A 13730-nucleotide genomic window follows, 5' to 3' on the forward strand; every position below is an offset into this window, starting at 1 on the left:
GTTGAGTTTGTGTCATTTTTTTCCTTGTCTATAACACGTATATTTAGTGAAATGTCATAAGCAAGATGTAAAGTAATTTTACCGAATTGCTACCTGAATTATAAATAAAATTTTCATGAAATAATTTAGGAAAATCTTTCACTTTAATGGGAGAAAGCTAATAAACTATTTTGTAACGTTTTAAGGGAGGAGTTATGTAATATAAACACATCCTAATAATCAATATCACTATGAAAAATAAGCATATACTCCTTCTGGCTATTATTATCTTTATTACAAAATACGTACTTTAAGTTGAGGTAACATTTCAAAGGGTGTTTGGCAAAAATCAGTTGAATTCTGTATACACAATTTTGCTATGTGCAACATACGTAAAGGACTCAGAGAATAATTTTTCCAGCATTGCACATAGGCTGATTTTAGAAAAATATAAAGCTAAAAGTTATCTATTTAAAGAGGACACGTCTTCTTCCACTCTCCCCCACCCAAACCTCCATGTCAACACCAGCAGTCAGTGAGGCAGTGTTCATGGGAGTTCACAAAAAACATCAAAAAGGGTAAATTCGTTGGAAAAAAAGTTTTGTTTATCCGAAACACCACACTGTGCCACAACTTGAATGTGCTTTCACAAACCAAGTATTCAATCATATAGGATTTACTATTGTTTATCCCAAGAATAAATAGAATTTTCTTGTTTTCAGTGGAGAAATCATACGCAGCGCTCCGACTCTGGTATCCTTTCTGCTGTGAAGCCCCCTCTGATTCTCCAAGGCAACGTTGGTCACCCCTTTCTGGGCTCCCATACATTCTCTTCATAGCTCGGTTATAGTGCTCACCGCATTGGATTGTTATAATTCTTGTTTCCCTCATATGTATCTCTCTTTAGCTTTTTAGCTTTATTTATCCCTCTATAAGCTCCTCAGGAGCAAGAAACAAGTCTTAAGCTTCTTTATATCCCCAGCACTTAACGCAGTGCCTGGTACATAACAGAACCTCAATAACTGCTTGTTAGGTTAATGAGTTAGGAACTATTTCAGCTGCAAAGCTACAATGTACATCTTTCCTTCCTTCCAGTCTCATTGAGTGTGTTCTGGTGTCATTCCTCATTACTTAAACCTCTATGGTTGGTGACACCCTAGACACAAATATAATGTCCAGCATTTCCTTTCAGAAAGAAATGGCCTCTGGTTATCCTTCTGATAAAAACATCAATAAATTATAGTTATAATGATTTCCCTGCTCTCCAACCCCCAAGACTCCTTTATATGAGAGCCACGTCTTAGGAAAGCTGATGTTAATAGCCATCTTGGCAGTCATTATCATCTTGATCCCCGATGGGTTTGTTGTGATAAGCATCGACTGTCAATTTTCGGCTTTCTATCTCAGTGTTTTTCACCTGACCATCTTCCTCGCTGCTTGATTTGCTCTCAGTAGAGTTGCTGTCTTCTTTCGATTTGCTGCTGTCCTGAGAATCACTGCCATCCTCCTCCTCAGACTGGCTGTTCTGCTCCGACTGGCTTTCCTCGCTCTGGCTCTCTGTGGAGGCACTGTGAGACTGGAGGCCCTCCTGGCTAGAACTGTTCTTCTCCTCGCTGGACTCTGGGCTTTCCTCCGAGTATTTGAGGCTCTCATTGGACTCACTGTCGGCTTGCTCCTCTCTGGATTTGCTTTCTGAATTGGAGGGTTTATTCAAGCTGTCCTCTTCACTGGAGTCACTATCTTCCTGATCTTCTTCTGAGTGACTGGTGGTATTATCTGGGTTGTCACCCCTGGACTCACTCACTATCTCTTCCTGAGATTCACTACTGTTTTCTTGAGATGGCGGGTCATCCTCTTGAATAGACTCATTGCTGGGGTCTTGGACATTTTCATTGTCTTCCTGGGACTGATTCTCGCCACTGTCTTCTTGAGATTCATTCTTGCTGTTTTCTCTGGATTGTCTGAGGCCAGCTTCTTTGGAGTCAGTGTTTTCTGTGGAGTCACTCTTGACTTCTTCCATTGTGTAGTTATCATCAAGCTCACCTCTGTCATCTTCTTCAGAAATGCGGGACTTTCTGAAAAATTTCCTACTGGGATACTCCACTAATTGGCTCTCACCTGAATCCTGAGTGCTTGTTTGCTTGTCTTTGTTCTCTTTTGATTCTTTTGACTTGACACTGGCATTGTTCATTCTAGAGTTGCTTCTCTCACTCCTGAAGGTGTCTGGATCATCACTCTGCATTCCTTCATCATCAAACTCAGAGCCATCCCCATGGCTACTATCCCCCTCACTGCCACCTCCCACCCAGTACTCCTCACTCTCACTCTCTTGAGTCGAGTGACCTCCCTCAAGCCTGCTGTGCACCTCATCCTCATTGTCAAAGTCTCTGCTCTCACTGGTGATATCTTGGGTACTGTCTTCCCCTCGCAGGGCACTATCTTCCCTGGATTGTGTGTTGTCAGCTGAGTCCTCCTCACTTCTGAGTCTAGAATGTCCTCTTTGTGTCTCTTCAGGTCCTGGGCCATTGTCATCATCACCAAAGGTGTCATCTCCACTGTCATCTTCATCATCATCTTTATCATCTACATCCTTCCCTCCGCTCCAAGAGAGGCCACTAGCTGGTCTATACACATATTGACCGTCATGAAGGCCCTCCTCTGATTCGGCACTGTCACTGGGGACTTCATTTGCCTGGAATTTGGGGTTAACAGACACAGTCAGCACTCTGGCAGCTGATGCAGAGGGTGTTATCTAGCGGCCATCTGGGCTCTGTCTGCTTTCTTCTTCCTATGCCCCCCCCCAACCCATGGTCAATTTTACTGCTCAACAATATCTCTGCCAGAGTTTAAAAAGAAAGAAGAGGAGTTGAAACTCAACTCATTCCATTTTACAAGGCACAGTTCACTCCATGCTGCAAAAATTTTCTCAAAAAGCTTTATAGAAATCACATTTATGAAACAAATCGTATTGTAAGTACGATTCCTTAAAGGAAACTCTCTGGTAATTTTTTGAAATTAAAGAATTAGTTTATAATGCTCACTCATCAGATTGTTTGGTTTAAAACAGAGTTTTAAAAAATATTTGGTGATTCTAAAATGACCCAAATATCTTTGGATTTTTTAATCAACTCTGGAGAAGAAAATGTGTTAGGGCAGGAGGATGAAAACTTGAGCTAAAATGAAAGTAAAATATTGTAGTGAGGTATATATCTCACCCAAACCATGTTTTACCTCATTCACAAGGCAGAGAGTTGCCTCTAGAAAGCTCAGCTAGAGGACTGCAACTAGCGTGACCACCAAGGCAGCTTGGTTCTAAGTGTGAGCTCAGAGCAATTCCCGTCAGTGAAACAACTGGATGCTCGACACAGACAAGGAAGGACAGCGAGTCTTCATTCATTATGCTCTGGGAAAATCTGCTCTCTTTACTGGACCCTATAACAGAGCATTCTTGCCAACTTTTTTTGTTTTTCCACATGTTGCCGTGGATCAATTTCCTTTGGGAGTACGGGATGATGACATCTCTTCCCATCGCTAGAGTTTCCACGGGTCTGCTGCAACTGAGCGTCTCCTGAGCTTTCCATACCTCAATAGGGGCAGAGCGCACCCTCCTCAAGCAGGGACTGCTACCCTCATCTGAGAGCCCAGAGAACATTGAGACAATAAGCCACAACATCCCCAGAAAAGAGCATTTCCCCAATTCTGTGCTTACAAATTTCTAGAATATTGCTCTAAGAAGCCTTTAGTAAATAGTGGTTAAATGCCTAATAATTCGTCTTTCAACTCTGGCTGAGGAGAGCATGCAAAATGAGTCAAAGCTTCAGGGAGAAACATGGTTTCTGAAATCTCTGGAGCCCCACAGGATTGAATTTCGTCAAAAATGATAGGACAGCTAAGAAAATAATGACATTTCCTCTTAGAAAAAATGAAAAAAGAAAAAACAAAGAAGAAGAAGAAGAAGAGAGAAAGCAGTTTTTTATTAAAGGAATATAAGCTGTCAGCTTTTCTCACTCCCAGGACCACAGATGAGACTGTTTCAGGGAGAAAGTTATTACTGAAGCAGCTGTTTCATTAAAGCTTCCTTGGGGCTCTCCTCTTCTCTCCTCTAACAGGATCCTTGACCCAGAGGAGGTCTCCACCCCAAAAGGCACTTTATGTTGGCCAGAACACTTTTCTCTGCCTGACCTGAACTGCTCCAATTGTACAAGCAACATTTTAGATTGAGGAGCGAGCTATTCCTTGTCTAACATAGTCTATGACCATTTGTGCATGTTTATGTATATGTATATATATTCTTTTTAACTAGGTGCACATTTAGGGCCACAACATCTATAATCCGGTCCCAGTGATAAATATGGAATGAACAGCATGTCCACATCCGAATTCTCCCACTCATTTTTCCCTTCTTATATTGTGGAACTATTTAACCAGCCTAACCAATGGTTAGAAAATATTATATTTAGAACAGCTGCCAGGTAATTTAATCTAACATCATTTCCTTCGATTTCTAAGGAGCCTAAAAAGTTAAGAAAGGTCTGTTTAATTACCTGTTCCTCTGAGCTAACTTTACTTTCTTCTGATGACTCACTGCTCTCCTAAAAGGAAAAAGAAAATGTTGTTTACTTTTCCTTTTAGTAATTCCTGAGGAAAGAAATACGATACATATCAATTACTTGCAGTTTGGATTTACTGCTTTCCAAATGGCCAATGGTGATGAGAAGAGTGTTAGTTACTTCACGAGATGTTTATAAGAAAGAATAAATAAGATAGTTACCAAAGCTGGTGTTGGTGTCTGAGCCAAATGACCCTGCAAAAAGGAAGGAAAACAACTTACTCCACAGATGGATTATGTCACTGCAAATATTTAGAATAATTTTAGGTCTTTTCTTTAGTTTTTTGATATATATTTTATATTTACATGAATAATAATGACAATTTATGGTGAAATGGCTAAAAACTGAATATGAGATGACTAATGGCCTGAAAAGATCTTGTGATATGAAAGACCTAGAAGATTTTGTATTTCTGATCTTCACTTAGCAAAACATATCCTTTTGTTGAAGCTGGTTGTTCACACAACCTAGAGAAAATGTAACACAGGAAAAGCAGCGTTGGAACTCAGAACTCAGATTTGAGTCTCAATTGACTCCTTGGTTTTGGTTTTAGCCCTGAAAAGCAACCATCTTGGTGTTAGCACTGAAATTCATATATTTCAGGAAACCTTTAAGTCTCTGGTAAACTGTGATGGTTGGTCACTCTATGTGAGTTTGGACAATTCACTTCACCTGTCTGACGTCACGTTCCTATTCACAAATTTAGACTATTAGCAACCACTGCGCTCCCTCCACAGGGCTGCTGTGAGGATGAAATTGGCTAATGCCTATGGAAGCATCTTGAGAACTATTTAATATTATATAAACTAAAGAAATGATCCATTTTAAGAATATCCACTTTATAAAATTTAATAGTAGACAAAACTGAATTGAGAAAGCCATGAAACCTTTCTTGTGTCATAAAAGATCACCAAAATAAAAAACAAATGCTGTCTGAAACTTAGTCATAGTTGTGATTTATTTCACTTTTTTTAGTCTTATAAGAACTGTAAGAATGCCTGAGCTACCTCAGGTGCCCTCTCCCCACCCATTCTCCCCCTTCCCCTGGAGCCTGGCAAAACCCCATATGGCTCAAAGCCACTGAGCGATGGATGTGAAGACCCAAGATGCACAGTAGAGCAGAAGGAGCTGCTATCAACATGTCTTCAACAAGCTTCTCAACAATGCCAGGCTGCGGATATCTCCTCAGAGGAAGGAGCTACAGCGTAATCCATTTAAGTCTTTGCCCTGTGACACAGGCGCAATGGCGGACTCCACTCTAGTCAGTTATCATTTGGAATTAAGGGGTGGAAGGGAACAAGACTTTGGTATTTTTCTCATGTCAAGGCTATACTTGAGAACACAGTACATTTGTGGTACTCTTAGAGTCTCTAGTTGAATGAGAGGAAGGATCTAGAGCGGCTGGTTTTAAATTAACCAGTCTAAGGACATCTCTGATGAAAGTTCATGTAAGAAATCATGCAATGTCTATTCTAGCCTCAGGCAGGGGCAGGACCCCATCTCAGGCCTTTGACATTATCTGGCCACCACTAATAGGGTTGTGCTCAAGCTGTATCGTATGCAAAAGCCAGCAGGAAACAAGGTAATGAACAAAACATTCTGACTTAATGTAAGATTTTAATCCTCATTTGTAATTCCAGTCTTGAGAACCTGCTGATCTCCTAGACCTGGCCCTTTCCTGAGAGGGAGACAACACCCTGGTAAAGAATGTCGATTCTGGAACCAGAGTGACCTGGGTTCAAAGTCTGGCTCTAACACTTATCAACCATATAACCTAGACAGACTAGGTTACTCTCTGTGTCTCAGTGTTCTCATTTGTAAAATGAGAATCAAATACAACATCTAATTCACTGGGGTATTGTGAAGATTGAGAAAGTTAGTACATGTGAAGCACATGGAACCGTGCCTGGCAATGGTTCTTAAGTCATTGAGAGTTAATAACTACTAGGTTGTTCAGAGTCAACACTCAGTAAACATTAGCTATCATTCCAAAGACTCTAGCATCCTCTCATCTTTCTTTTCTCACCTTCCAGGAAGTGACCTCCTGCCTGCCAGACATCTCCTGGTAAACAGATTTCTAGTCCTAATTCATCAAGGGCAGTCTTGGTTCATTGTCATTTATCCCCTTGCACTACTATACACATCCATTACGAAAATAAAGCTAAAGGAAAAAATGCTTCCTCACCAAATTATACTATTAAGTTGGAGTTGAAGCATTATATGAACTAGAAATTACAGCTCTCACTGCCTATATCTAGGTTATTAATATGTTCATTGACTCATTAGTAGTTTCAGCACTTGCAATGGAGCCAATTTGGTTACACTAGTAAAATACTAAAATAAAATACTTCAAAAAGTCTTATTTGTACTCACCTTCCACTCTTCAGAGCTCTTGGATTCAGTATTTTGATACCTGGCTACCTAGAAAATTTAGTACATATGGTCAGCTCACAGAGAAATTTCCAAGGCAGCAGCTATTAGCACTTTACATACTTAGAAGCAGTGGCAGTCAAATTTTAACAGGCATCAGAATCACCTGGAGGCCTGTTAAAACATACTGCTGCGCCCCGTCCCTAGAGAGTCTGGTTTAGTAGGCCTGAGGCAGGATCTAAGGTCTTGCATTTCTAACAAGTCCTAGTGACGCTGATGCTGCTGGTCTGAGGATGACACTGTGAGAACCACTGCTTACGGGGAAGGAAAATGAGAAGCACAGCTATGTGAATGGCAACTGAACAGAATAAGCAATAACTCAGATGATCCTTTAAAGAAAATAGCTTCCTAAGAAGCTACTGTTTTCATCCTACTGGAACGTACACAGCCACCATGGGTCATAGCCAATGGAAATTGTGGAGTTTTGGATATACAAGGGTTTTCTCATATAGCTGTACCTTGATACTTACTGGGAGAGCACAGGAGAACCCCCAAAGGAACATAAGCAGGATGCTGGTCTTCATAGCTGATGTGACACCTCTACCTGTGAAAAAGGACAGAAGATGTTTTCCTCATGCTGAAGAAATACAGGAGCTTCAACTTTTTAACAGTTTCTTCCTATTAAAAAAACCCAACTCATCCAAATGTCCATCAACTGATGAATGGATAAATCAAATGTACTATACTCGTACAATGGCATATTATTTGGCTGTAAGAAAGAATGAAGTACTGATACAGGCCACAAAGTAGAGGAACTTTGAAAACATCACAGATTGAAAGAAGCCAGACACAAAAGACCACATACTGTATGATTCCTTTCATATGAAACGTCCGAAATAGGCAAACCTATAGAGACAGAAAGTAGTAAGTGTTTGCCCAGGGCTGGGGATGCTGGGGGGTTGAGGGTTATAGCTAAGGGATGAAGTTTGGAGGTGATGAAAATGTCGTAAAATGTGTTTTGGTGAAGGTTGCACAACTTTGTGAATATACTAAAAACCATGGAACTGTACACTTCAAGTGGGTAAAGTATATGTCTGAATTATATCTCAATAAAGCTGTTTAAAAAGAAAACTCACTCCTAAGAGATAAATTGAAAACTTTTCAATGAGGAGCTCTATAACTAACATAAGGCGTAAACTTCACTAACACATAAAATATGATAAATGGAGGGAAAAGTAAAGAAAGAGGAATAGAGAAATTTCTGACCATTGGACTTTACAATAATTATGCGGCTTGGTGAGGCAGAGCAACCTGGCAAATATAGTCCCCCACAAAAAACTACATTTATTGATACCATTAATGGGTGGTGGGCATTTGTCTTCACACACACACACAAATGCTTCTCAGTCACATTTATAACCTCATAACAACATCTAGACAAAATAGATTGATTTTGTGTTTTTTTCTTGATCTGCAAGAGATGTACTAGGGCAGGCTTCATATTACAGCTCCAGGAAGCTCTTAATATCTACTGTGCTACATTTAGTTATACATTATACATGATTATGCTAAATTCTTTTAAGTGTCATTCACAGTCCTGAAGGATCCCAGGAAGATTAGAGGTTTGGGACACACTTGTGCATCATGCTGAGAGAAACATGCCAACTCAAGCTGTCTTTTCCTGGAGGATGGCTTCATTTCATACTTCAAGGACTGGTGATTTGGAAGACAATTTGTTCTATATCTAAAAATAGATGTACTAGATGCTAATGTAAAAAGTTACTGAAATGATTTAAAAGGAAACTAATTTTCCCTGAACTAGAAAGCCCTTGATCTGCCCTAACAGACTTGTCAGATGGACTTCCATGCATTTTGAGGAAAATCTTACAAGTTTATTTCAGACTTGACTTTTGTTGATAGTATCCTTAAATATTAAATATATACTATACTAGCGACAAAAGACCTAAGCCAGAAGTTCTCAACCCTGGCTATATATTAGTATCAGCCAGGAGATTTAAAGACAAACTGATGCACACATCCCACCACAGAGTGTAAATCAGTAACTGGGGGTGGGGACAGGTATGAGTTTGCTTTTAAGGTGCTTCAGATGATTTTAACCTCTCATCCAAGAAATAAGAATACATTGTCAATAATGTCTGAATATGCTGAATAAGGTCTGAAATGTTGGGCTCAAGAAGTCATCTAATCTTATTCTTTCTTCAAGAAAACAGAAGTACTAAGGTGAGGAGACTGCGAATGTCACTCATTTCTGCTTTCATACAGCTCAGATGGTCCCACAGAGCCTCTCGTTTTATCTCATGAGCATTTTCCCTCTTCAACAGAACTAGTCCTAGTTATCTTCTTTATTCTAATTCATCATAGTTCATAGTAGTCCTTGTGTTCTGATACTATTTTTATTTCTTTTTCAAATTCTTTACCTAATACCAACAGAGAAAACATATGAAAATGCTCAACCTCACTTAAAACAAACCTAATTCAACAAGATATTAGTTCTTAAGGAAACCAGAAAATCTCATCCTCGAAGATGCTTTGACATAAAAATTATTTTGAGCTGAAGGCACTTGGGAAACAGCAGAACCAAGAAGGGTGCTCTGATTCTCCTTTTTCTTCCTGAAAGCAGAAGCTAGAACTCCCATATGTAGAGTGTGTTCCCTTTCCCTGTACCAGGAGGAAGGAAGACATTCTTGTCACCATAGACAGAGTGGAGGCTGAGAGAAATCTGGACCAACAAACCTTGTTAAGCTAACCCTATCTTCCCACTCACTTCTCCACAATATAACCGCCCATACTCCAAACTCCTTTGTCTTGTCAGTTCATCACAAAGTGTATTGTTTCTTTGTCTAAAAAGTATAAAATTTTTCTGCTCTGGTCACTTCTTCAGGTCTTCATTCTCTTGTGAAGGCTCCCATGTAGATGCAAAAACTTTACTAAAACTTGTCTGCTTTTCTCCTGTTAATCTGTCTCATGTCAGTTTAATTCTTAGGCCCAGCCAGAGATCCTAAGAGAGTAGAGGAAAAATTTTCCTCCCCTACACTTATCTTTAGTGCACACAATCAAAACTTTTCTTTAAGTTCTTAGGTTCATTTCTTAAGGAAAGGAAAGTTTCCCCCAAATGTGATACTCTCAAAACAACTGCATATCAATGGTTTTGGCTTCACAGGTCAAATGAAAATTAGGCCGCTCACCATTTTAATTTTCAAAGTGAAATTTGAATAGGGCAATAATCTCATGATGTTCTGAAAACTAGCAAATATTGCAGTCTTGACAAAAGGGCAATGAATACTGAATTCTCCTCCTGTGTTTTCTTTTGTGTCCCTCTTAACTAAATAACAAAATATGACGCGATGCTCTACACCAATGAATGTTGTGTTTTTTACGAACGAAGTGTATGCTTCCAGTATTCAAGTGTCTTAGGGGTGGAATATTATGAAACATAAGAAAGATGCACTAATTTGCTCATGCTTCTAGAAATACCATTTAGCACCCTGACCTAAAGTAATACTTTCCCAAATGGAAGTCTAATAAACCAAAATAAAATACAATCTGGGGTCATGAGAGAGCTGATATTGCCTCCCAAAGAATATTGTCTGCCATCAGCATTAAAGAAAGTCAGATCTTAAATCCTATATTAGATTTTCAATTAGTATTTTTGATAAGAATAATTATTCTTTTGTGAAGCATATTTCCAAATGAGAGCTCCAAACACTTATAAACTTTTTAACTGCCACCCTAAAAAGAGTAGAAGTAGATATGCAGTAGGCATATTCAGAGTAATAAATTTGAAAAATAGCTACAAACCTGAAAGATGTGAGTCTACAACCCTGAGTTCTTCTTCAGTGACTGGCAAGTGTCATTTTTCCATGGCACATGCTGTCATTCTACAATGAGAGCATGTAGAAAAAGGAAAGTACCAACCTTAATTTGAGTTCCACTTGTTTGGAAGGCAGTGCACATATTAGAGATTTTCAATCTTTATGAATTGTTTTCCCAAAGTTGAAAAGATCCAGAATGTTTAGGATGTAGAGAAGGGGATTGCAGACCCTTCTCTCTCTGGCTCCCCCAAGGTGTAGTGAGAACTTCTTAGTGCTCTCAAGGAGGGAACCTTGCTCTGGAATTTCCTCAAAGTTAATATTCACTTATAAAGTATACATCTTCTTTTATGTAAACTGAAATGAAGAGATAGGCCACAGGAAGGAAATAAAAGCTTGAAAAGTCATAAACTCAATTTGTCATGCTTAATTTGCTTTGTCTGACTTAGTATTGTTGTTCTTAATAATACTAATGAACAATGTATCCATTAATTAGCAGTAAACAAATATTGATTCAGAATATCCTATGTGCCAGGCACTGTTCTAAGCTCTGAGTGTACAACAGTATGTAATAATGATAATAAGCTGACCTTACTCAGAACCCAACTAACCAGAACCTCCACTAGCTAGAATTTGTTTTGTTTATTACTCTTTGAAAATAAAGTGGAATTTGGCCAGGACACAAATTCTATCAGGAATTCAGAGAATCAAACAAATAAATCAATGAAAATTTCTAATCTTTCCAGCTGAGGTTGTCTTGAGGTCAATTACAATCAATCCTGTGTCATATGCCTTCAACCACAGGAAAATAACTCTTAGGTGTCCCAAAATTAAATATAGATTTGCAAGGCCTCTATGCACCTGAGGCACATTGATCCACATCACCATTTTGGGGTAGGTAAGTAGACTAATGCCCTTTAGAAAACTGTTTGTTTGTTTATATATTTTAACCAACCAGATCCAATTAGGATAGTTTACTTGGCCCTCAGATAAACAGAAAGTATGGTTCACCAGACATTATTGCTCCTAAAGAAGGCAGGTTGCTTGAAGTGTTGCTATTACACATGAGATCGTGTAGGTATCATACAGAATGCACTGCCTGACCACAGCTCCCACTCTGTTGTGGAAGACAGACACTTGTGATATGGATGAAGAAGTGGAACAAATGCAACAAATAAAAATACACGTGGACAGGAGTACAGATACTACTAAGTGTCCTACACTAGAAAATGTATTAAAAAACAATTATATTCACATTTATTGAATTCTGACTGTATGCAGGGCATCATGCCAACATGACTACCCAGCTAAACAATGCAAAAGCATGATAATTATCACACCCTTGGTTTATATCAGTGGTCTTAGCATCTTCTTTCAGATACTCAATTGATAATGAATATTACTAGATGCTGTCTGGATGAATAGTATCAAATGGCTTTTAATTTAAAAGTTCACATTTTGAAAGTCCTGCCAGTCTACTTCAGATTCTTTCATAATGTCTTGTAGGCCGTGAACATCACTCGATCCCTGAAACCTAAATATACAAGTTGTACTTGTTTTGCTAATTAAAGCTACACTGCAAAATGACCTTCCATCTTCCTCCTGTTCAGTCAACTTCCCCTTTCAGAAGCACTATGCAGAGATCTAATTAAGTATTACTGAGAAAAACACCTGGCTCTATTGACTTAACATGTCATTTTCCTATCATTATTTACTGGCGCATAAACAACAAGCACAAAAATGGGAGTCATTTTTACCCAAGCCCCAGCTCTCCCCATCTCTTTCGGCATGGCATAATGCCTCTCAACATGTATACATTTTTAATATTTTCCAAAAAACACAGCAGAAGTCATTTTAAGAAATTAAATGATGAGAATGTCTTACCCTCTTCAGTTCACAAAGACTTTTCCCAAAGTCTCCACAATCAGGCTGAAGTTCTCACAGAGGAAACTATGCTCAATGAAGTCACTCTTGTGTTGATGTTCTGAACAGGTCTCTGATGGTGCTGGAATTTAAACTCTGCTTCAGCTCTTCATAGCCAATCAGCCTCGGGCTGGGGGTGACTGACATCACAAGGTGTCACCGGGACTCCAGCACACCCACACTTCCTCCAGCTCACAGAGACAGATTTTCCCTAAAAAGCTCTGTGGTTCCCAAATGACTAGACTAGTTTCCATTAAATTGAAGATCTTCCTAAAGCTTTATTTTGATTTCTAAATATATGTCATTCACATCCATGCAGGCTTATGAGCATTATAAACAATGACAATATCTTCCACCCACTGTTTGCTCCCAGTAGACGCAAGGATGGGAAAAGGAGAGTCAAGTGGTGGCTAGAAAGTTTCCTGTTAATGTACACTTTCAGGTTGTACATTAAAAACTCACTAAAATAACAGATTTGCCTAAATTGTTGATCTTGAGAATACGGGCTTTTATTCTTTCCCTTTCATCTTTTAACAACCTCTACTACTCGTCTCCTTTTCCTCTCATCTCCCTTCCCCCATATACACACAAAGGTCCAAAATTCTTACTAACCTAATGAAGTATCCATTTACAGAATTATGTGATTGGAAATATTAAAACACCATCCTAAGTAATGTTTTTTCACCAAAAATAATTTAAATCAAACGCTTCATTATTCCCCCCAACTGCCTGTCACATTTTGGTTTTAACTCTGGTGACTCTTTGAAATCAGAATTGGATTAAGGGGAAGACTAGTTGGGTAACATCCAGGGAAACCAGTTTCCAAGGGACTGCCATCACTGAAAATGTAATGAAATAGGTAAAATGGTGTTTATCAGGACTCTTTAAGGAGCGTACTGGAGGTTGCTCTAGGGAGCTAAAAGTGGGAGCATGCTCCAGTAACAATAGAATGACCACTGAACAAGTATTTAAAGAATATAAGTCACTGGACTTTAACTTCTTCAAGAATGGGGATGTT

At 39.0% G+C, this 13730-nt stretch overlaps 1 protein-coding gene across 1 annotated transcript; it reads right to left on the reverse strand.

The window, feature by feature from the left end:
* Positions 1-252: 252 nt before the first annotated feature.
* DMP1 (dentin matrix acidic phosphoprotein 1) lies at positions 253-12796 on the reverse strand. Its single transcript, XM_008541323.2, has 6 exons — positions 12674-12796; positions 7490-7563; positions 6963-7010; positions 4751-4783; positions 4524-4571; positions 253-2671 (listed from the first exon to the last, which is right to left on the reverse strand). Exons 2-6 carry the CDS (start codon positions 7541-7543, stop codon positions 1295-1297), a joined length of 1560 nt encoding a protein of 519 aa, XP_008539545.1. The 5' UTR covers positions 7544-7563; positions 12674-12796; the 3' UTR covers positions 253-1294.
* Positions 12797-13730: the final 934 nt, after the last annotated feature.

Source organism: Equus przewalskii, chromosome 3 (assembly GCF_037783145.1).
Source record: "Equus przewalskii isolate Varuska chromosome 3, EquPr2, whole genome shotgun sequence".
In the NCBI taxonomy this organism is placed as follows: domain Eukaryota; kingdom Metazoa; phylum Chordata; class Mammalia; order Perissodactyla; family Equidae; genus Equus; species Equus przewalskii.